Source organism: Brassica napus, chromosome C8 (assembly GCF_020379485.1).
Source record: "Brassica napus cultivar Da-Ae chromosome C8, Da-Ae, whole genome shotgun sequence".
NCBI lineage: Eukaryota > Viridiplantae > Streptophyta > Magnoliopsida > Brassicales > Brassicaceae > Brassica > Brassica napus.
Genome location: NC_063451.1, coordinates 48,932,539 through 48,956,808, shown reverse-complemented (window position 1 = coordinate 48,956,808; position 24,270 = coordinate 48,932,539). Strand labels below are relative to the sequence as shown.

At 32.5% G+C, this 24,270-nt stretch overlaps 2 protein-coding genes across 2 annotated transcripts; one reads left to right on the top strand and one right to left on the bottom strand.

Annotated features, from left to right (window-relative positions):
- Window positions 1–669: 669 nt before the first annotated feature.
- On the top strand, window positions 670–2,271 carry LOC106377354 (GRF1-interacting factor 2-like). The gene is made up of 5 exons (XM_013817577.3): window positions 670–938; window positions 1,251–1,327; window positions 1,404–1,512; window positions 1,586–1,874; window positions 1,999–2,271. The coding sequence occupies exons 1-5, from the start codon at window positions 840–842 to the stop codon at window positions 2,058–2,060; spliced, it is 636 nt and encodes a 211-aa protein (XP_013673031.1). The 5' UTR covers window positions 670–839; the 3' UTR covers window positions 2,061–2,271.
- Window positions 2,272–14,937: 12,666 nt separating this feature from the next.
- Window positions 14,938–16,918, bottom strand: LOC106377356 (cytochrome P450 78A6-like). Its single transcript, XM_013817578.3, has 2 exons — window positions 15,853–16,918; window positions 14,938–15,763 (listed from the first exon to the last, which is right to left on the bottom strand). The coding sequence occupies exons 1-2, from the start codon at window positions 16,843–16,845 to the stop codon at window positions 15,137–15,139; spliced, it is 1,620 nt and encodes a 539-aa protein (XP_013673032.2). The 5' UTR covers window positions 16,846–16,918; the 3' UTR covers window positions 14,938–15,136.
- Window positions 16,919–24,270: the final 7,352 nt, after the last annotated feature.

Below are 24,270 nucleotides of genomic sequence, written 5' to 3'. Positions count from 1 at the left end.
CTCTTTCCTTTCACTTCACCTAGAAAATGAAACACGAATATGAAGAAGACAGATGAGAAGACTTGGAAGGAGAAGAAGAAGAGTATGTCGTCAATGGTGTTCTTATTATACTCAGTGATCGTGGTTATATTCGCAGGATTATTTCTAACATATTGGGTTTACAAATACCATCCCACAAATTCTAATCTTTGGATGGTTCCTGTGGGACTCATCTTCCTCGTCACTCCTGCCTTCCTCTCCATCTCCGTTTTGGTCTCCGATCTATGCGACAACGACGGTGACGGCGTGAATCATGACCTAAATCAAATCAAGATCGTGATATAAAACCAAACGTTTGACTTTTTCGTTAAACTGTTGTTAATAATTTGGAATTAAATGATATATTATCAATTAATATCAACTAGAATATTTATGTATGTTTTTAAGGTTTTTTTTTTTTGTGATCAACATATGTTTTTTAAGGTTTAAGCGAATAAATTACCAGCTTTTTCCGACAAACCAGTTCAGTTCAGACTTGAGCCGTTGTTACTTGTGTATGAAAAATAAATATCAAGGACCTTAGCTGGGCCAGCAGGCAGAAGCGTATGTAATTTGTTCTGTAACCCATGGGCCTTAGTGGCTGAATCTCAAGGCCCAAAAGGGTGTGGCTATATTAGTTTATTTATTGAAAAAGGAAAGTGGAGACATTTTTGGTAATAAAATCGCAGGAGAGCCCCTTGTCTCTAGAGGGAATCCAAGTGAAGGATAATCTTTATAATAATTGCTGAAGAGTCATTTCGTTTGCGCTTCATCTCGAGGGTTTTTGGGGGAAGCTAGGGTTTTTGGTTTATTGGGCGAAGATGCAGCAGCAGCAGCAGCAGCAGCAGCAGCCTCCGCAAATGTTTCCGATGGCTCCTTCGATGCCGCCAACTAACATCACCACCGAACAGATCCAAAAGGTTTCTTCCTTCCTTCAGTTCTCTCTCTCTCTCTCTCTGTCTTTAATTGAGTTAGTTAAATCAATTGTCTTCTTGTGATTCGAGTCAATTAATTTGTCTGAAAGTATCCATCTTTGGAGCTTTCTTCGTCAAATTATTACTCAGATAGGAGGAATCTCAAAAGGGTATTTACAAAAGCTGGGTCTTCCCTTGGTGCTTTGATATGATTATTGAACTTAAGAATTAGATTTTGGACATAGAGGTTAGATGCCTTGGTGGGTTTTGTTGTTGTGTTTTTATACTTCATCTCTCCTTGTCTTTAATTAAATTCAGTACCTTGAGGAGAACAAGAAGCTGATAATGGCAATCATGGAAAATCAGAATCTTGGCAAGCTTGCAGAGTGTGCACAGTAAGTCTCTGTCTCTCTCTCTCCTTTGTGTATCTCTTTCTTCAACAGTAATGGAATCTGAGAATGATACTTTCAGGTACCAAGCTCTTCTCCAGAAGAACTTAATGTACCTCGCTGCTATTGCTGATGCTCAACCTCCTCCATCTACCGCTGGAGCTACACCACCACCAGCTATGGCTTCCCAGGTTCGTTGTCTTTGATAAAAGTCAATTGGAATCATCATTAACATTGTATATCTGATTACTTTACTGCTGTTAGATGGGGGCACCGCATCCTGGGATGCAACCGCCGAGCTACTTTATGCAACACCCACAAGCTTCAGGGATGGCTCAACAAGCACCACCCGCTGGTATCTTCCCTCCGAGAGGTCCTTTGCAGTTTGGTAGCCCACACCAGCTTCAGGATCCGCAACAGCAGCATATGCATCAACAGGCTATGCAAGGACACATGGGGATGCGACCAATGGGTATCAACAACAACAATGGGATGCAGCATCAGATGCAGCAACAACAACCAGAAACCTCTCTTGGAGGAAGCGCTGCAAACGGTAACCCTTTGCGTTTATGACAATTCTCAATCATTATCATTGAATGAATTGGTTATTTATCTTTCTTATTATGTTGTAGCTTCATGTAGTTTCCTCACATAATCGTTTCTTTCTTGACTGACAGTGGGGCTTAGAGGTGGAAAGCAAGATGGAGCAGATGGACAAGGAAAAGATGATGGCAAATGAAAAGATCCAAAGAAGCTTTGTTGCATTGTTTATATCTAGGAGGACTTGTGCTTTCTTATGAGACGACTCAAAAATGTCTTTTGCATTAGTTAATTTTCTTGAGTTACAACAGAATATAGACTGTGGTTCCACAGTCCGTGTTGTAATGGTATTTGTATTATCTAGTTCAAGTTCGGATTTGGTTTAGAATATATATTATTCTGTTATGAAAGATTAGCCGTAAACGTTGAAAAATATAAAAGATATGGGGCCCGCTGCACTATTTGCACAGTGAATTTCTCTTCTATATAAACGATCGTTTCGATCGATTGTAAACACACCATTCCTTCTTCTTCTAATAACACATCCTCTCTTGCTATCAGTGTTATCTTCTCATACGGGTATAAAATTTTGCCCTTATTTAAATTTCTTCGATACAATAAAATTCTAGTTTTTTTTATAACACGTTATCAGCACGATCACTCTGCGATTCGGTAAAATTTATTTGTATCATATATACCCTGTTATAATGGTCGGTATACCGCCTGTACTATTATTTATATTATGTTATAATGGCCGGAATACCGCCTATATTATTTATTAATATTTTAATTAATTTATTGGTCGGCCGAGCCGCCTTATATTCTATTTATTGTTAACTGGACGGCCGAGCCGCCTTTATTCTCTGTTTGTTGTTAACTGGTCGGCTGAGCCGCCTTATATTTTGTTTATTGCTAATTGGTCGGCCGAGCCGCCGTATAATTTATTTATTATTCTGCATTGATCGGCTGAGCCGTCGCATGATTTGTTGTCATAACATAAATATTTCATTGTCATAATTTTTACTTTTATGAAATTTTATAGATTTGATTGACCGTTTAATACGATATTTTCAGACTAATTTTCGGTGCACTCGATTTAACCCCAACGGTCACAAAGAATTTTTTTCAAAAATTTCCCCTTTCTCCAACGGTTATGAACAGTGTTTTTCACCTATAAATACAACTCATTTTCACTCCATTTCATCATCCAAAACATTTCATCTTCTCTCAAAAATTTCAAATCGCTCTCCTCCGATTTTTCATTTCAAGAAAGATGATTCGCGCACTTTTGTTTTTATGTGCCATTTTTATTTGTGTTTCTATTTATGGTTTATTCGTTGGAGAATTTACTCCGAGTGAATTTAAGATGAATATCGGTTTAATTTTCTTTACATCGCTTCTCCTTGTAATTGCTTGTATGATTAATGTAAACGGTTTTTAATTATGAAGTTCTAATAAAATTATTATTTTGTGTTTTAGAATTACAAATGGCAAACATCGAGAAACTCCAGTTCCCGGCCCTGAAAATAACTGGCGAAAATTACGTCGGGTGGGTCACAAATGTGAAACCATATCTGGTGATGAAAAAGATAACCGAAACAATTGTAATCGGTAACAAATCACCACCCGAACATATAGCCGAAGCGATAATCTTCCTGAAGAAGCATTTAGATGAAATTCTAACGCACGACTATGCAAACGTCGAGGACCCAGCTGAACTGTGGCAAACTTTAAAAGAAAGGTTCGATAACCAGAGACAAATCAACCTTCCTCACGCTCTAGAAGAGTGGAAAAATCTGAGGTTCCAAGATTTTCAAAAGGTTGAGGATTACAATTCCGCTGTCCTGCGGATAGTTGCACTCCTGAAGTATTGTGGTAATCCTGTCTCTGAGGCAGAAATGATGAATAAAACATATATCACTTTCCACAAACAGCTTCACTTCTTGCCCGAAATTTACAGAAAATGCGGGTACACGAGATTTTCTGAATTGATGGTTGCGCTCATGTTAGCTGAAAAGAACAATGAGCTCTTAATCAAAAACCACAATTCCCGACCTACGGGAGCCAAAGCATTCCCTGAAGTGAATGTTACGGCGATAGGAAATTCGGAAAGGAGAAACCAGGCCAATCGAGGTCATGGCCGCCGTTTCAACAACAAGCGTGGAAAAACTTACAATCCCAAATGGAGGGGATCTAACAAGTGGGTTAGACCCGGGCAAGTTTCCAAGGGTAAAGAAACTCAAGAGGATACCACCCAGAAGCGTGAGACAGTGTGTTACAGATGTGGTTGTAAAGGACATTGGTCCCGTACATGTCGTACTCCTTCACATCTCTGTAAGTTATATCAAGAGTCCACGAAAGGAAAGGCTAAAGAGGTGAACCTCACGGAAAATGTTGAAGGGACCTCATACCTTGAATCCTCCGACTTCGCTAATGAGCTGGACTAGATTGCTCCTGAAGAGAATCGAAATGCCTATGATAAGAGTATTGAATAGTTTTCAGTATTACCATGTATAATTATTATATTTCATGTTTTAAACAAATAATGATGTTTTTAACGTCATCTTATTGTATAATTATTGTGTTTTTTTTTTTTATATGAATGAATTTTATGTTTCTTTTATATTTATGACAATTTCAGAAATGGATCATAATGCTAATGGAGCAAAATCCAAGAAACGGATTCGTGAAATATGCATACCAGATAGTGGAACAACGCACACTATTCTGAGACAAAAGAGATATTTCTCTAATATAAAACCGACAAGAATTGTCGTCAATACAATATCAGGTCCTGCAGACATGATTGAAGGAACTGGTAAAGCAAACTTTACTTTACCGAATAGAACAAAAGATAGTGGATAGTGGAACAACGCACACTATTCTGAGACAAAAGAGATATTTCTCTAATATAAAACCGACAAGAATTGTCGTCAATACAATATCAGGTCCTGCAGACATGATTGAAGGAACTGGTAAAGCAAACTTTACTTTACCGAATGGAACAAAATTTTCCATAAATAATGCTTTATATTCTCCAAGTTCTAAAAGGAATTTGTTGAGTTTTAAAGACATATATCTTCACGGATACGATACTCAGTCTGCAACTGAAGATGAAAAGAAATACATGTATGTAACTTCTGAGAAATGTGGCAGAAAACACATATTAGAAAAGTTTCCAGAACTTCCTTCGGGACTACATCATACTTATATCGATGAGATCGAATCAAATATTTTAGTAAAACAGAACCCAGAAGAGTTCACATTATGGCATGATCGCCTTGGCCATCCAGCCACTACAATGATGCGTAAAATCATAGAAAATTCACATGGTCATCCACTGAAAATCCATGAGATTTCTCAAGGGAATAAAATGACATGTGTTGCATGTTCTCTAGGAAAATTGATCGTAAGGCCATCGCCAACCAAAATCGATAAAGAATCACCAAAGTTCCTTGAAAGAATTCAAGGCGATATATGTGGACCTATACACCCACCTTGTGGACCATTCCACTATTTTATGGTATTAATTGACGCATCCAGTAGATGGTCACACGTTTGTCTATTATCATCTCGAAATGTGGCATTTGCGAGATTTCTAACTCAGATAATCAAACTGCGAGCACAGTTTCCTGATTATACTATTAAAAGAGTTAGACTAGACAACGCTGGTGAATTCACATCCCAAGCATTCAATGACTATTGTATGGTAATGGGAATTGAAGTTGAACATTCGGTTGCTCATGTTCATATGCAAAATGGTTTGGCTGAATCTTTAATTAAGCGTCTGCAATTGATTGCAAGACCATTGATCATGAGATCAAAACTTCCAACCTCTGTATGGGGACATGCCATTTTGCATGCAGAAGCACTCATTCGGATCAGACCGAGTGCATACCATAAGTATTCCCCACTACAGCTAGCGTTTGGTCGAGAACCAAACATTTCCCACTTTAGAATCTTTGGTTGTGCGGTATATGTGCCTGTAGCACCACCACAACGTACAAAGATGGGACCACAAAGAAGATTGGGAATATATGTTGGTTTTGATTCCCCATCAATTATAAGATACCTAGAACCACAGACTGGTGACGTCTTTACAGCACGTTTTGCTGATTGTCATTTTGACGAAAATGTATTCCCAGTTCTAGGGGGAGAAAACAAAAATGTTGGAAGTGATATAAAATGGAGTGTACCATCATTGTTATATCTTGATCCTCCTACTAAAGAGTCAGAACTAGAAGTTCGACGAATTATGCATTTACAGAGTATAGCTAACCAGCTACCTGATGCATTTGTAGATACCAAGACGGTAACTAAATCTCATATACCAGCTGCAAATGCTCCTGCTCGTATCAAAATGCCAAATGAACAAGAAAAGGAGGATGACACACGAGAGCCAAAAACACGCCTGAAGCGTGGTAGACCTGTTGGTTCTAAGGATAAGAATCCTAGGAAACAGAAGAAAGCTGAAATATATGATGCACCCAAAATAGCAGAAAATATTTTGGAGGAAATAAATGATAAGGATTCTGATGAATCAGAGCATCATGAATCAGAGCATCATGAATCGAAAGATAATCATGAGATTTCTATTAATTACATCCATAATAAAAGGATATGGAATAGAAATAAACAAAATGACCTTGATGATGCTTTCTCATATATTGTGTCAAGTGAAATAAATGAAGAAATCGATGATCCAGAACCAAAATCTGTCTATGAATGTCAAAAGAGACATGATTGGGAACAATGGAAAAATGCAATACAAGCTGAACTTGATTCGCTTAATAAACGAAAAGTATTTGGATCTATTGTGCTCACACCTGCAGATGTGAGACCAGTTGGGTACAAATGGGTTTTCGTTCGAAAGCGAAATGAGAAAAATGAGATTACGAGATACAAAGCTCGTCTAGTGGCTCAAGGTTTTTCTCAAAGACCTGGAATCGATTATGAAGAAACGTATTCTCCAGTTATGGATGCCATTACATTTAGATTCCTGATGAGTCTAGCAGCTGATAAAAATCTAGAGATGTGTCTCATGGATGTTGTTACAGCTTATCTATATGGATCATTAGATACTGATATCTACATGAAAGTTCCTGATGGATTTAAAATGCCAGAAGCATTAAGTTCCAAACCTAAAGAGTTATGTGCAATAAAATTGCAAAGATCATTATATGGGTTAAAGCAATCTGGACGTATGTGGTATAATCGTCTCAGTGATCATTTAACAAAAGAAGGATATGTGAATGATCCTATATGCCCATGTGTTTTCATCAAGAAAACAATATCCGGGTTTGTGATAATCGCGGTATATGTTGATGATCTTAACATTATCGGAACTCAAAAAGAAATACAAAATGCATCAGACTATCTCAAAGGAGAATTTGAGATGAAAGATCTTGGACAGACACAGTATTGTCTTGGCCTACAAATAGAACATTCACAAAATGGTATATTTGTGCATCAATCCACATACACTAAAAGAGTATTGAAACGATTTAACATGGATAAATCAACTCCTCTTAGCACCCCGATGGTCGTTAGGTCACTTAATATTGAAAGTGATCCATTTCGACCACCTGAGGAGAAAGAAGAGATACTTGGTCCGGAAGTACCATATCTAAGTGCAATTGGAGCGCTGATGTACCTTGCAAATTGTACACGACCTGATATATCATTTGCTGTGAATCTTTTGGCAAGATTCAGCTCATCTCCAACCCGAAGACATTGGAATGGGATCAAACATGTTTTTCGTTACCTCCAAGGGACCATTGATTTAGGCTTGTTTTATCCTAAAAGTTCAAAAGGTCAAATGGTTGGTTTTGCAGATGCAGGATATCTTTCAGATCCACACAAAGCCCGATCGCAAACAGGATACGTTTTTACGATCGGAGGCACTGCTATATCTTGGCGTTCCCAGAAACAAACGCTCGTGGCTACTTCTTCAAATCATGCTGAGATCATTGCACTCCATGAAGCAAGTAGAGAATGTGTATGGCTGAGATCAATGAGCCGACACATCTGTTCAAGCAGCGGGATTGGCGAAAATACGGAGCCAACTATTCTATATGAAGATAACGCGGCATGTGTTGCTCAAACGAAGGAAGGATATATCAAAAGCGATAGAACGAAGCATATTCATCCGAAGTTCTTCTCATACACTCAAGAGCTCGTGAAGAAGAAAGAGATTGAAGTAAGATATGTTCGATCATGCGACAATGCAGCCGACCTCTTCACAAAATCACTCCCTACCTCGGTATTCAGAAAACACATCCATAACATTGGGATGCGCCATCAGAAGGATCTATGACTGTTCATTCGAGGGGGAGCTTACGTAGTTGTACTCTTTTTACCTTACTATGGTTTTTCCCATTGGGTTTTTCCTGGAAAGGTTTTTAACGAGGCAACATAGACGTTAAGCGAGAGTGGATAGTGACACTGGTCCCCAAGGGGGAGTGTTATGAAAGATTAGCCGCAAACGTTGAAAAATATAAAAGATATGGGGCCCGCTGCACTATTTGCACAGTGAATTTCTCTTCTATATAAACGATCGTTTCGATCGATTGTAAACACACCATTCCTTCTTCTTCTAATAACACATCCTCTCTTGCTATCAGTGTTATCTTCTCATACGGGTATAAAATTTTGCCCTTATTTAAATTTCTTCGATACAATAAAATTCTTGTTTTTTTTATAACATATTCATTGTTCTTCTTATGCTGATAATCATTGATTTTCATGCCAACGAATTCCTGAATCCTGATGGCTAATTGTATTCATGACCGGAGCAACAGCTGGCTAAGCTTTGGACTTTCACCATTCTTTGTTAGAGACAGTTTCTGGAGTAATCACCAGAGGGTTTTTAAAAGAAACTTATTAAGATCGTATCTAAGTTATGATGAAATTAGCTCCAAATTGATGTTAATGTTACAATATGGTAATTTGAACACTCGAATAATTCCTAGTTTGCAATTTTCTTTTTTGAAATGCTATTTTGTCAAACATTTGCCATTGGAGAATCGTTGATATTGTCAATTAAAATATCTTTGATTTAAATTACACATGAAGAAACATCCAAACTATTTTTTCTTAAAAAATAGTAGCCGAAAGAAACAAACAAAACTTTTGGTCTTGCTCGAGTTCACACCATATTATTATCTTATATCTTATATATTAAAACAGAAGTGGCAACCTTGATTAATTCATGTGTGATTTTTTAAAAAATAGACCTAATGGACATATTACTAAGAAGTCATGTTACATTTAATCTCTAATCTTATCATTAAAATTTTGGACCTACAAAATTTTTTTATTGGACTATCAATAATTGAATTTAAACAATAGATGATCCATTCGATTTATAGATAATATAAATTAAATAGATATAATTTAATGTTGTAATACTATACCTCCATATGTTAATTATTTAAATATTTGTCGATGTTAACTTTTAAAATTATAAAGATTTTTTTAAATAACAAAAATCATATTATCTAACAATGATTAATCTTTATTACCTTAAACCAATGAAAACAAATTTTAAACTATATAGTTTATTTTAAAAATTAAACAAAAACTAAATGTTGAATTATTTACTCGATAATATAAATCTATGAAGAGAAAATTTTAATTTTAAATAGCTTTCTAAATTTGTGAAATTTTACAATATCTTTGAATATAACAATAAAACAATATTTTACTAATCTTTATAGATATAGTTATGATTCTAATAATGAAATAATAATCCTAAAAAATATATATAGAAGAAGATACAAATACTTGTGAAAGTTTAAAACAATCTATTTAATGAAAAAATATACCGTAAAATTATTATGTTTTAAAAATTGATAGACACATAGATTATAATATATACCAATTTAGAATTGAAAACAAAATATTTACATAAAAATAAATGAAAACAAAAATCCGCGCAGTTCGAGGTCTAGTTAATTATTATAGTCAAAAGTAAATTGTAAGGGATCTTATTTAATATACAAGATATATCGATCAATCTACTTTTCATCGATTGATTTTAGGTTGGAAATTCATCATTCTTAACAATTATTACTTCTTTTGTTAATCGTAGTTATAATATCACGTACATAATCAGTAAACTGGTAGTTTTGTTTCTTTAAATGAAGATTCAACTTTTCCTTCTAATAATTTTGCTTTATTCATATTCAAAAATCAGCCAGAAAAATTAGAAAACATTGATCTAAGATAAGAATGTAACAACGAAAAGTCTCCTTTTTCAACTCATATATTAACAAAGAAATCGGCATGTGGTAGTGAATAACAAAGAAACTACAACAAAAAATAGCGGTCTAACTTAGATCTTTGATAGTGTACATATGCTTCAATCCTTTACATATGACATTCGTATATAAATACATATGAAAAATTGTTTTTTTCAAAATACATAAATAATACTATATAGAAATTCAAAGATACGAAACAAAAGCCAAGAAAAGGGGCATCGACAATGTGTAGAACTCTTAATAGTAACTTTGAACTTAATAGTAACTTTGCAAGTAATTAGCAAAGCTAGGAGTTAATAATATCTGGTGATCAAGGCAATAACATGTTAGGGGGGATGAAGCCTGGTCCGAGAATACTCTCTATACATATTATATATGATCGATCACTTGTATCAACATATATATGTACGTGTGTATATATAATATCCTCGGTCCAGACAACATTCCCCTCAACTGAAATAGCTTAACTCTCATGATAATAGTCACAATATTTAGCAGATTCTCAAATTTTGTTCTAGAGAGAGAAAAAAAGAGGAGGGAGAGAGAGAGAGGTGGGTGAATGGTGATGATGGTGTTATGATGAGGGAATGATGAGTGGCGGAGGAGAAGGCCTTTTAATAAGACACAACAGAAACAGGTCGTCATTCCTAAACCCTAGCTTTCAAAAAGGAAATACTATTATAAATATCAAAGCAGTAAATGCATATATTTTTGAATATACACACGTTTTACTATGCAAAAAATAAATTTACTTTTGCTTAAGTATACCGATTCTGATTAATATAACTAATTGATGGACTAGCGTACTATTTTCCTGATTCTGATTATGTTTGCAAAATTAAATATCATTGTGACGACAAAATTTCATAGCTGAGTAAACTATTTTCTTATTTATTTATTTTTCTAAATTTACTGTTTTCCTAGATTAATCCTTTTTTCCTTAAATTCGACTAGTATTTATAATAATTATGAAAGTATAAACCGTCTCTTCTTAAAGGTAAGTGCTAGCTGGTTTATCATGTAATTATTCGATATTTAAAAACTGGAATTAATGTCTCTAAAATGTTTTACATGCGCGTAGTTAATTAAGAGGGATAATCTAAGTTAATTTTTAGACTTGAATTGCGAAATATAATTGTATACGTGCATATATATAGGCGATATTGTATATTGAATTGCGAAGTAAAGAAGGCAAGGGAAGTTAGTCAGAAGAGTAGTTGGGTAAATGAGAATGACCAGTTAGGAAACCAAATATTTACAATTTAATTTTGTATCACTTTATAGGTACCCTACCAACTTCATTAATTGTGAACATTTTGAAAATTTGAAATATAAAACCATTAGTTTTAAATTTTTAATTAAGTGTTTTGAATTAAGTACGGTTTAATTATATGTGCAATACAATAAGTAGAATTAGGTTTAAGCTAGTTGGACGTATTCGGGGAGTTGTTTACTACGTGAAGACATGTTGTTGTTTCTATATGGCGTGAGTATTTTTGACCAAAAAAAAAAAATCCTCAAAGTTGATTAGTTTACCAGTACCATCTAAACCATATATATCCATGTGCTAAACATCATTTATGCATTAAGCCATCTTGTGAAGAGTGAGTTAAATTAACTATTTAACAATCAAGCGTAAATATAATGATCAATGCCAAACGGAGAGGACGATATGGATATCATATATATATATATATATATATATATATATATATATATATATATATATATATATATATATATATATATATATATATTTATTACATCCTGATTAACAGTGAAGACTATATGCTTTGGTTGCTCCGTTGATCAGGATTTGGACGTTCTTCTTTTCTTACTCTCGTCTCATTTGCGTCATTGATATTTTAATAAGAAATATTTATTTATGTAGTGACGGTTCATATCAATACGTACACGAAATATTCGACCAGACTGCGATTGCTCATGTATCAATTGATCAATAATTTTTTAATGGTCATGGACTCATGATTAAGAAAAATCCAATGAAATATTTCAACAATACTTGGTTCAGATTTCTTATTGTTGTTATAGAAAAAATTATAGTCTTTACCCGAAGTTTATTGCTATTCAAGCATATATACGTTCTGAGACATATTATATTTAGTAGGAGTATTTATTTCGACAGAGAATACAGGTCTGGCTACGACTTTATCTATGTAGCATTGTAATTAGGAACGTAATAAATATAAAGGGCAGTCATGCTTTGAGGCATGTTTGTCTCGTAGCTCTTCACCAGCTATATGAGTCTATAATGGCATTCATTTAATAATTGTATATCCAGTGCAGGCACTAAAGTTCATTGTGTTAACAAAAAAGTTCATTTAGGAAAACATCAAGATTAGACCCTCACTGTGCATTTTGGCTAATATATAATCTACAGTTGAACGATATTGGTCCCTCACCAAAAAAACTAACGACCCGTATGAGGTTTAAAAGTCTAAATCCAGAGAAAATTTATTTGGAATAGTAAATTAATTTTGTAATATACAAATAACACTTGGTTCTAATATTTTTTTTCTTTGTTTAATGTGAATATATAAGAGGAAAAGGATGATCCTCCTTGAAATTTAAAGAACAATATAAATAGCTTTTTTTGGTCGACAATATAAATAGCTTTGCTATTGAAAATTTATATAGCATATAGCCTTTTCGAGACCTCTTATAAATCTTGTCTATGTATCACGTCACGGGAAATTGTATTCTGATTTGACTTTTCGAGACCTCTTATAAATCTGACTGAGCAAGTTTGACCAACAGTTGTAAACACACAAAAGTTTTTAATTCCAAATAGTTTGTGGTAGCATACAGATTTTTTTCTTTCAAAAGCATACAAAATAAGTTTTTCTTTGTTTTTATTTTTGTTTTTGTTTTTGTTTTTTGTTTTTGTTTTGAAGGGGGAGAAGTTGTTTGTTTGAGAAAGACAAAAGAAGTCACTACTGTATTCTTCATGCTCAATGTAAATTTGTAAGCAAAAAAAAGAGTCAATTTGTAAGCGAGTGCAAATGAGAATATATGACTTAATGACACATTTTGGTTCAAACTATTTCATATTTGCATTAGCTAGTCTAATTAACATGAGACTATTGTAATTTTCTTGTTAACTAGCATAGAAAAATTAACATGCAAACTATTTTCATTAGTCTAATTTATACTCTTTTATCAGTTTATGTGATGCATTCACGGTATAGAATACTCATGGCTAAATTTATATAGCTTTTTACTAAATAATAAGCTTATAGTTTCTGCCATTTTTCACATACGATGGTATTTTTTGTTTTTTACACTGAATATTTCATTTTATTGAGAGAAATTAGGGGAGAGAGATCATCAACACCCAACCAGCTGTTCAAAGACAAAAATTAAGTTGAAATGCAAAAACAGCATTATGATATGGAAAATAGTTATGGTAATTTTTTGGTTAAAATTCTTCCATGTGAAATTTGAAAGCAAGAAGCCCATATGTAATAAAGAGCATAACTTATTTCTAATTGGACGTATAGGGAGATTATGAAAAAGGAAACTGGGCTTTATCCTATTTCAGTTGGGGATGAACCAGTAGAGAAAAAAAATATTGGGAATGAACCAGATAGACCTATTTCGGTTAGGACTACCGTACCAACTGCTGATTCGTAAATGAAACCACTGATGGGTGAGGGCCTGAGGGGACAAGATCGGTGTTACCGAAACACTTGAGAGCGTCAGTAGAGAAACGATTCGCAATAGAATATGTTTAAACAGATACTATTATTCTCTAATTTCTAAAGCGAAATGATTAACATTTAACAACATGAATCACACAAAACCAATATAGTGAGTCTCGAACGATTCGAAGTTCAATGAATCATTCATTCCCATTATTTGGTTGAAAGTTAATTTGAATAATACGTTGAAATTTCAAACAAATTGCATTCTTAATAATAAATTTTTTTGACTGAATTTTCATTCTTATAATAATTTTTAAACCAAAAACATGTAGTTTCCAAAATGTTTAGATATATAAAACAAACTGATGTAAGAACCCTAACGCATTGGTCAGCAACTAAACAATAATGGTTGACGTTCATAAGTGATAAGTCCATAACACAAGTTGATGACATCACGCTATCGAACAGTCAGAAACCAGTCATAAACACTAACTGAATTGAATACTCGACGATGACACCTATTATATTAATAGGTATAATTAACGAGCATAGCTCAACCAGATGCTTTGTTTCATTAGATAAAATCGTTATATCTCTTGACTGATAAGAAATTTCCTAGCAAGTTAAGGATGTCCAGACGATTCGGAGTAGGATTTAATTAAATACTCTCTCTATTTAATTATAAGTGTCGTTTTAGATTTCGGCACATGAATTAATGAAACAATTAATTTTGTACATTTACTATAAAAAGCACTATTACCTATATACCTAACCTTATTTCAACCAATAGAAAAATAAATTTTATAAAACTAATAAATTTTGCATTGAAAATCGAAAACGACACTTATTTTGTAACGAAAAAAATTCTCTTAATATGAAACGGAGGGAGTACGAAGAAGTTAACTGATAAGCTAACTCGATCCACACGCAAAGTGTAGTATACTTTATTTTAGCTAAGTGGAATGATTCCTAGGATGATATTTTAAGAATAACAGACTTAAGTTGTGATTTTACATAAACCACTAATTAATACCAACGATAAACAAAAACAAAAATTGTACTGGTTCATCACCGATAAACACAAATGATTCGAAGTCCAAATAGGGTTAATAATTAACAACAATAGACTATTATATACGCATCATTATTACGTAAATACACATGCAGCATATGGTATTTTATTTCATATAATACAAGTACATAATATATTCTACTCAAGCTATAAAATATGGGCGAATCTATATATTTCGCCCTTTGAATACATATATTTGTTTTTTAGAGTTTTATTTAATATACATGATTTTTAATGGCCCATAATTTTTGGAAGCATTGACCAAGCCAAAAGCTTATGCTGTCTTACGCCTCGGGCGTACGTCAACGACGAGAGGACAAGCCATCTCGCACGACAGCCTCAAAACCTCGGAGAGATCCGGAGGGTTAGCGTTGACACTTGGAAGCCACTCAAATTCATGCAAGAGCGTCGCTACCCAAAACGTCACTGTCGTAAGTCCCAAGTTCTTTCCCGGACAAACTCTCTTACCTGACCCGAACGGTGCCAACCTCAGATCCGACCCGAAAACAGAGAACTCAGCTTCACCCTCTTTAGCCACGAACCTCTCAGGCTTAAACTCCAAAGGATTCTCCCACACATGCGGGTCACGTGCTATAGCCCACATGTTGACCATCGCGGTTGTCCCAGCCGGCACGTGATATCCGTCTACGGTGGTGTCTGTTATTGACAGACGTGCCCAAGAGAGAAGTGGGCCCGGTGGATGCAGCCTCAAGACCTCTTTAGTCATAGCTGTTAGATACGTGAGAGATGGAAGGTCAGACTCGTCAACGGCTCTGGATCTGCCAACTACTTGGTCAAGCTCATCGTGGACCGTTGATTGAACTTTAGGATGCATCACAATCCTCGCTAGCACCCACTCCATCAAAACAGCCACCGTGTCCGTGCCCCTAAATATCATTTCCTAACGGGACCAAATATTTGAAACATTAATATTCATTAATCTTGATTTTCTGTATATTTTTGATAATATTGAAACCAACTTATACTTACCCAAAGAACAGCAACCATATCAGATTCTGATAATTTTTCGGAACCTTGAAGAGAATGTAACACGTCCAGAAAATTACACGCAGCAGTCCGGTGTTCATGGATGATTCGGCTCAATAACTGATTTACTTTCGGTACAAGCTGAGAGCACCTAAACCGGATTTGCTGGAAGTCTAGACCAGCTAACCAAGGAAGATGGTCGGTCCAATTCAGAGTACCGAGAAGATCGTACCCTTCTTCAACCAAACCCTTCAAGTATTCGGATTCCACGTTGTTATTAGTCTCTAATTCATACTCTTTCCCGAAAACTAAACCCATCATGTTGCATAGCGACGCCGTTTTGAGCAAGTCACGCACTCCAAACACGTTTCCAGCGTTACTTGTAAACGCATACACCATCCGAGTCGCGATCACTCGCCTCTGCTCCTCCGAGCGTTTGATTTGCTTCGGGTTGAAAAGATGGTTCGAACCCAACCGACGTAGCATGCGCCAGTAAGTACCATTTGGAGCAAATCCCATGGCTCGGTTAAACATCAAACCGTAAGCGGTCTCGTCAACAGGCCGGTCAGCAAAAACCGAACTGTTCAATATTTCCTTTGCCACTTCAGGATGACAAGTCACTATCACCTTAGTATCACCGAGACTAAACGCCATGAGCCGTTTGGCGTTATTCATCGCAGCCACATCCGCTATGCGCTGATGAGCCACATGGCTTGACCTTAGGCTCATGCTTCCCACGAGGGGAAAGCCTCTTGGACCAGGAATAACATTCTTGTTTTTTCGGTTAAAGTAGGGAGTAAACCGACGAGTGAAGAAGTATCTTCCCCAAGCCGGTCCACCCGGTACAGACCAAAATACGATGCTTAAGGTAAACCAAGTGATGGCTATGGCGACAAGAAAATAAACAAAATGGTCTTGCATGAAAAGATTAAATTTTGATGCAAGAGCAAAGACCCACAAATTTTCTACCTCGGTTCCCATCTTCAGGGAAAACATTATGGATAAACGGTTCTCTTTAAGTTTTTTTTTTTGTGATATTTTCCGTTTTGGGGGGTTGTGATTTAAGTTTGGGTCGTTGTGAAGCTTTAAATAGACGTGCGAAATGTGAAGATATTAGCCAATGGCAAATCAAGAGACTACTTTAAACTTAAAGAATATTTATCAGTCCAAAGTTTCTTTTTGATATACATTTTAAATTTTATTATTTCAAAGTTATTTGTTGGTGCTCAAACGGGTATATGTTAACAAACCAATATGCGCTCGTTGTGATCTATATGCATATGTCATGTTATGTTTGGTACACTCAAATTACTACAATATCTTAATCTAAATAAATATTAAGTGTTGAAGATTATACTCACATCTGTCCTAATTAAACAATTGTCAAACAACAGTATTATCATCTAATGGTCCGCTTTTTAATGTATTATAACTCATGTTTTAAGACTACTCCTGTTTTAATATTGACTAATGAGTAGTATCCTATTTCGGTATTTCCTATAATTTTGCGAGGAAACGCATACGTAGACAATCTGTATATATTACTCCATGTGTTTATATATCCTGCTTTGTATATGGTAATGTCTAATAAAAGTGAGTATATATGCATCTTAATAAAGTAAAGTGCATATCTAAACATAGTGCTCAATTAACAAAAAAAATATATAAACATTAATGAAAATGTATACGTAATCATTTACAAAAAAAATGTATACGTAATTACTATTATTTCAAAGATGCCATTTCTGATGAGACTCCTTACAAGTTGGGAACCTACGACTTTTCGCATGCAAGTTGCTCTGACCTTTCCTTTTATAGTCAACGACCTTTCGTTTTAATTATCTCTTATATATATAGTTTATAACACTAGCTTATATAGATTATTTAGAATAAATCGTTAATCTATCAAAACCATAATATAGTAACTAGCTTATATATGAGGCCAACTCTGAATTTTAATGGGTTTGATCAGAACTTTTAGTATTAATTACGTTTATGTTACAAGAATCTTTCTTTTGCTTAGAAACATTAACTAACTAGTAACTTTACACATATTACAGAGGTATCAGCATATAAATTACTAAACTCAGTGGTCACAAAGCACGTTAGTGGCGGACTAATCATAAGTGCATGATGAATATAATGTTTATATACATTTTTATAATGTTTATATTAGTGTGTGATGTATTAAATATACTTGATTATATAGTAAAGATCCAATTTTAGGTCTTGAGCAAAAAAAAAAAATCTTGATTATATAATGTTTATATACATTTTAATTAATAGTTTTAGTAATCTATTAAATGATGTATTAAATATACTTGATTATATAGTAAAGATCCAATTTTAGGTCTTGAGCACAAAAAAAAAAATCCGAGTTTTGTGATTGGAGCACTTTATATTATTCGGTTGCATGCAATAGAATCATATCTTCTGTTGGATTTGGATTATATTCGAGATTGTAAGTGTCACTCACAGTTGATGTCACGCAAAATAGTATGAAACATATCTAATTACTGATGCTATAATATATATATATACTAGGTTAAGATCCGCGCCTTGCGCGGGATCAACACTATATATATAAATTATTTTATGTATTAAATATTTTTACACATTATAAAATAATAAATATATATTAAATAATTAAAAGTCAGTAACTATTAAAAATATAATTAAATTGGTGCAAACATATAAATCAATTGTATTAATCCAAAATTTTTTTTTGTATTTAATAGGATATGTTATTAAATTTAAATGATACTAACATAGATAATATATTTTAGTATATTTTTAATATTAATGTCTATTAAATGATGATTTCTACTCATATAGTTTTTTGATCATTTGTATCTTTTATAGAAAAAATTTAAATTACTGATAACAAAATTTTCATTGTGGGATTAATAGTTTTAGTAATTTATAATTTAAAAAAAAATAAGTTGTCAATGATCGTTCAAAACTTTTATCAAAAAAATTGTTCAAAGTAAATTTTGAAACTAAAATATTGTATTTTATATGGTTTATAGTTTAATTTAAAACGATATATATATTAATCTTATTAATTAATTAAATTAGACTTTTTACTTATATAATTTTTGTAATCATTTGTATTTTGTCATAACAAAAATTTTAAACCATGGATCATAAAATTTGAATGTGAGACTTTTAACAGTTTTATTAATTTATAGCCGTTTGTAAAAATTCAAAATATAACATATACATAAAAATCTATTTTTTTATTATATGGTTATTGTGGTTGTTTAATTTATTTAATAGCTTAAAATTAAACAAATATGATAGAAGATACACTATTTTTTTTTATCAAATCTTTATTATTCAAAATCATTAATTGTCATATATACTTTAGCCACATTAGGCAATTCCGTAAATTTTATTTAAGGAAATAATAAAGTACATTAATGATGAATTTATTGTTAGTTTAATAAAAAGATTATTATATAATTAGATGGACCAACATATTTCTCTAATGATTCTAAGAATCATTTTAGTGATGACATGTGGCTACAAAAAGAAGTCTTAATGCAAAACTTCTTCACTAACTTATATCGACATGTGTGAATTGTGACATATTAATCAATCCATTAAACATGTTAAAACAGGCTAAAGTGATTAATATGCTATAACTTCTTTGTGTCCGACCATAGAAGTAGATAAATATATGATTTGGGTTCCTTTTTCTTGGCACGAACTGAGCTTAAATGGCCCAATAAAAAGTATAGTGGCAAAGAAGTCTTGTATCTTATATATTAAAAAAACATAAGTGACAACTTTCATTTTTTTAAAATAGACCTAATAGACCTATTCCTATAAAATCATTTACATTTACTCTCTAATCTTATCATATAAATTTTTATTGGGCTTACCAGAAATTTTTATTAGGTTATCAATAATTGGATTTAAACAATAGATAATCCATTGGATTTATATATAATATAATTTAAATATATATAATTTAATGTTGTAATACTATACATCCATATGTTAATTATTTAAATAATTTTTGATGTTAACTTTTAAAATTATAATTTTTTTTAAATAACAAAAATCATATTATCTAACAATGATTAATCTTTAATACCTTAAACCAATGAAAACAAATTTTAAACTATATAGTTTATTTTAAAAATTAAACAAAAACTAAATGTTTAATTATTTACTCGATAATATAAATTTATGAAGCGAAAAGTTTAATTTTTTTTTAACTTTCTAAATTTGTGAAATGTTACAATATTTTTGAATATGACAATAAAACAATATTTTACTAATATTTATATATATAGTTACGATTTTAATAATAAAATAATAATCCAAAAATATATATATAGAAGAAGATACAAATACATGTGAAAGTTTGTAACAATCTATTTAATGAAAAAATATACATAAACTTATTATGTTTTAAAAATTGATAGACACATATATATTATAATATATACCAATTTAGAATTAAAAACAATTTTTTTATATATAAATAAATAAAAGCAAAAATCTGCGCAGTTGCGTAGATCGAGATCTAGTTACTAATTAAAAAACATTGAGCTTATAATCAAAATTTGGTGGATATAGTGACAGAGAACAAAAGCTACTGTCGGCAAAATCTAATTTATTAATTTAGAGTCATATTTTTATGTACTATAAAAAAAATCATACAAGGTTCATTTGATTAATAACTTAACATGTCTTATTTGTTTCAACCTATGAATTTAAAAATTACCAAAATATATTTATTCTTTCTTCCTTTTCTGTGCAACAGTCTAACTACGTATAAACAAAATCTTGGTCCACATATAAAAATAAAATAGTTAATTTGATGTCTAAACCTAACACGGATTGAGTTTTTTTCATAAAATGGTTCACATTTAAAATATACCTTACTGATTCTTGAATATTAATTTTCAACATTAATTTATTATAGTATAGTTACATTATATATAATCAAATTATTTACTGAGATTTATATACTATATAAATTAATATATGTATAATAATACAAAAATATCATATCATAGATATTACAAACGAAAAATCTAAAAATTGATAAGCATATTCTATTTTTTGTAATCAAGATATTCTATTTTTTGTAATCAAGATATTCTTATTCTTAGAAACTAAATAAATTTTAACTTTTGCATACATATCTAATCTATTAATTTTTAAAATTCTATTTTTATCTACTGATAAAATTTGTTATTTAAATTTTGGACCTATACACTTTTTCATTAATAAATAGTGTATCAGATATTAGATATATAACTACGGAAATTCTGTTACATTAGTACAATTTGTTTACCAATTATTCTGTACCTAATCAAAATTTACGAAATGACATTCAATTTTGACATACAAAAATATCTTTATAAATACGACATATACAGTACAATATAGTATATCTGAAATTATTTTATCCTCTTTACATTGTCCATTAACTCGACATCTAACCTGCCATTATGAACAAAACATAATCATAAAAAAATTCTTACATAGTAACTCGACATCTAACCTGCTATTAAGAAATGTGATGTAATTAATAACTGGTGCTATAACAAATTTGGTCTAAATAAACCATTGTCCATTTTTTTTGGTCCAAATAAATTGTCAAATAACTAGAGCAGCTAAACTAAATCGGTTAATTATGAATTTCCTATATTGTAATGAATAATATTATAGTCTATCATGTATGTAATTATTAGATTACCATCACATATTATTTCTAGACCAATATAATCCCTATATTGTTACTAAAAATAATAATAGCAGCAAAATATGGTCAATTTTTATAGTGTGTGGTTCCCTATTAATAACAAAAGAATAAAAGTAATTAAATAGAAATCCTAACAAATCAATCTATCGATGTTAGATGCGGTTCAAATATTCATGATTTCGAGCATGAAATATTCAAATTATATTTTCGACACATATTTACTGGAAAAAATTCATCTTAATATTTATATAAGAAAAAAAAATATTTACTACTTAACAAAACAAAATAAGTAGATGAATTACAAACCACACATACTAGATGTGAGAAAGATGAAGTTATGTCCGACTTGTGGATATGGTGATTATGCAACTCATTCCAATAAAAACTAAGAAGAATTAAACCAGAATAGTTTTCCTAAAACTACCATGTTCAGTTATGACGAAAACACTTCTACAACATTCACTCATGATAATTTGTTGTTTTCGTTTTCTCTAGTAATACTAATTTATTATAACATATAACAGCTAAAAGTTCATTATTTAGTGTGTTGGGGTTCATTGTAAGTACATAAGTTGGAATTAAAACCCCAAAATAAAAGGTATAATTGTAATAAACAAATGGGATCAAACAAAATTATAGTATCACGTAATGAAAGCGGCGGTTTGATGATGACGAAAATCATTTTATGGAGCTGATACAATAGAACAATGTATGAAACTCCATCTCGTAGTTTTGTTCATTGTTCGACAGAAACTATTAGATTAAATCATACCTGTTCAACTATTTTGTAGACTTCATGACAAAATTTTAAAATATTTCTTCTAACATATAAAATCATGTAATTTATAAAAAGATTAATACAATCAAAATATCATACAATGCGGTTTAGAACAAATTGGTTTCCACCAAAAATTTTATACTCTGACATGTTTTAAATTAGAAAATAGGAAAAAACTAGTAGCCGTTTCAAGAAAATAAGATAATCATAAAATTGGCTTTTCGAGCTATACTCAATGCAAAATAATAAATAATACTTTTAGAATCAATAATCAAAAGAATTTGATAAGCAATAGAAACATTCTGATTACATTTGACACTTGCAACAAATTTGATAACTTTGCTACGTCTCATAGATAAACTAGATAGAGTCGTTTGCAACATTCTTAGTTAAATTCAGAATGCAAATCATTTAAATTGATATCTGAAGAGTTGCAATGTTCTGACAATTGTAAGACTTGATAATGAAAAACCATAGTTTTTAAATCCTGAAAAGAAAAAAATGGTAAGGTGTTGAAACCGAAGCTTTATTAAAAAAAACTAAAAATCTGTTGATTCTGAGAATATCCGGAAAACTATAATAATCATAAGGTTATTCTTTTAATTTTAGAATCTTCGAATAAACTTAATTGTGATTTCCATCTGGTTGAAAAACATTAACGAAAACAAGTCTATGCATGTTATTCTGTGTTGACTGTGAACCTATATCTCATGTGCAGGCAAAGGAACGAAGCCCCATTATTGAGCATCAAAAAGGCGTACAACCTGTTGTTTGGGATTACGAAAACACCCCGATCCAGCAAGGCATGACTGCTGAGGTGGCTATAAGGCACATCACCGATGCGTTAAAGATGATCAACATCAGTGGGCCTCTCAAGTTCTTTGTCTACGTCGCAAGTACCTCTGTCTCCAGAATCCATCCCAACCACGACAGCTTCTTCAGACAGAGGCATGAATCCCCCGATGATGAGTATCCTCAATTTCATTACCATGCAGTCTATAGTAGTGAGGAAGCTATTCCAGGAGATGGTAAAGTTCATCAGGTTGCAGATTTATACATCAAGTATTCTCTCCAAGAGCTTGCTGAAAGAACGGAGAAGGGACTCTACCAAGGTCGAAGTCTCATCTTGATTTCAGGTGATAGAGGATTTCGCCAACACGTGGAGTCTATGAGATCCTATAACATGGTTGTGAAGTTCATTAAGCCGGTTTCAGTTTTTGCTTCACTTACCAGTTACGCCATGTCAGTCAGCATAGACACGGTTTTTGCTGGAGCTCCCATATGACACTGTGTGTTAAAAACACCATAACAAAGGAGAAAAGAGAGAAAGGAGAAGAATACTACTTCGAAATCCGTATGTATTTTCCCCCTTGATCTTAAATTTTTCAGATCTGTGCTCGATAGTACTACTTCTAAATGGATTAGGGTTTGAAACTATCCGATAGATTGAATCTGGGGCTTTAGGCTGTGCTGGAATCGATTTCACTGGGATTCAGATCTAGTTTTTTAGAATGTTCCGTACTTACGATGTTAGTATTGAATCTGCAGAAATCTACAAATGGAAAGACGTCTTTGATTGGGAAATTGGGTCACTTGGCGAGGCCTTTCAGGTAAATTCAAGCTCTCACTTTATAGTAAGTATCTCTCTTTAGAGTGTTTTCTTCTCATTAACAGCTAAAAGTTCATTATTTAGTGAGTTGGGGTTCATTGTTAGTACATAAGTTGGAATTAAAACCCCAAAATAAAAGATATAATTGTAATAAACAAATGGGATCAAAGAAAATTATAGTATCACGTAATGAAAGCGGCTGTTTGATGATGACGAAAATCATTTTATGGAGCTGATACAATAGAACAATGTATGAAACTCCATCTCGTAGTTTTGTTCATTGTTCGACAGAAAATATTAGATTAAATC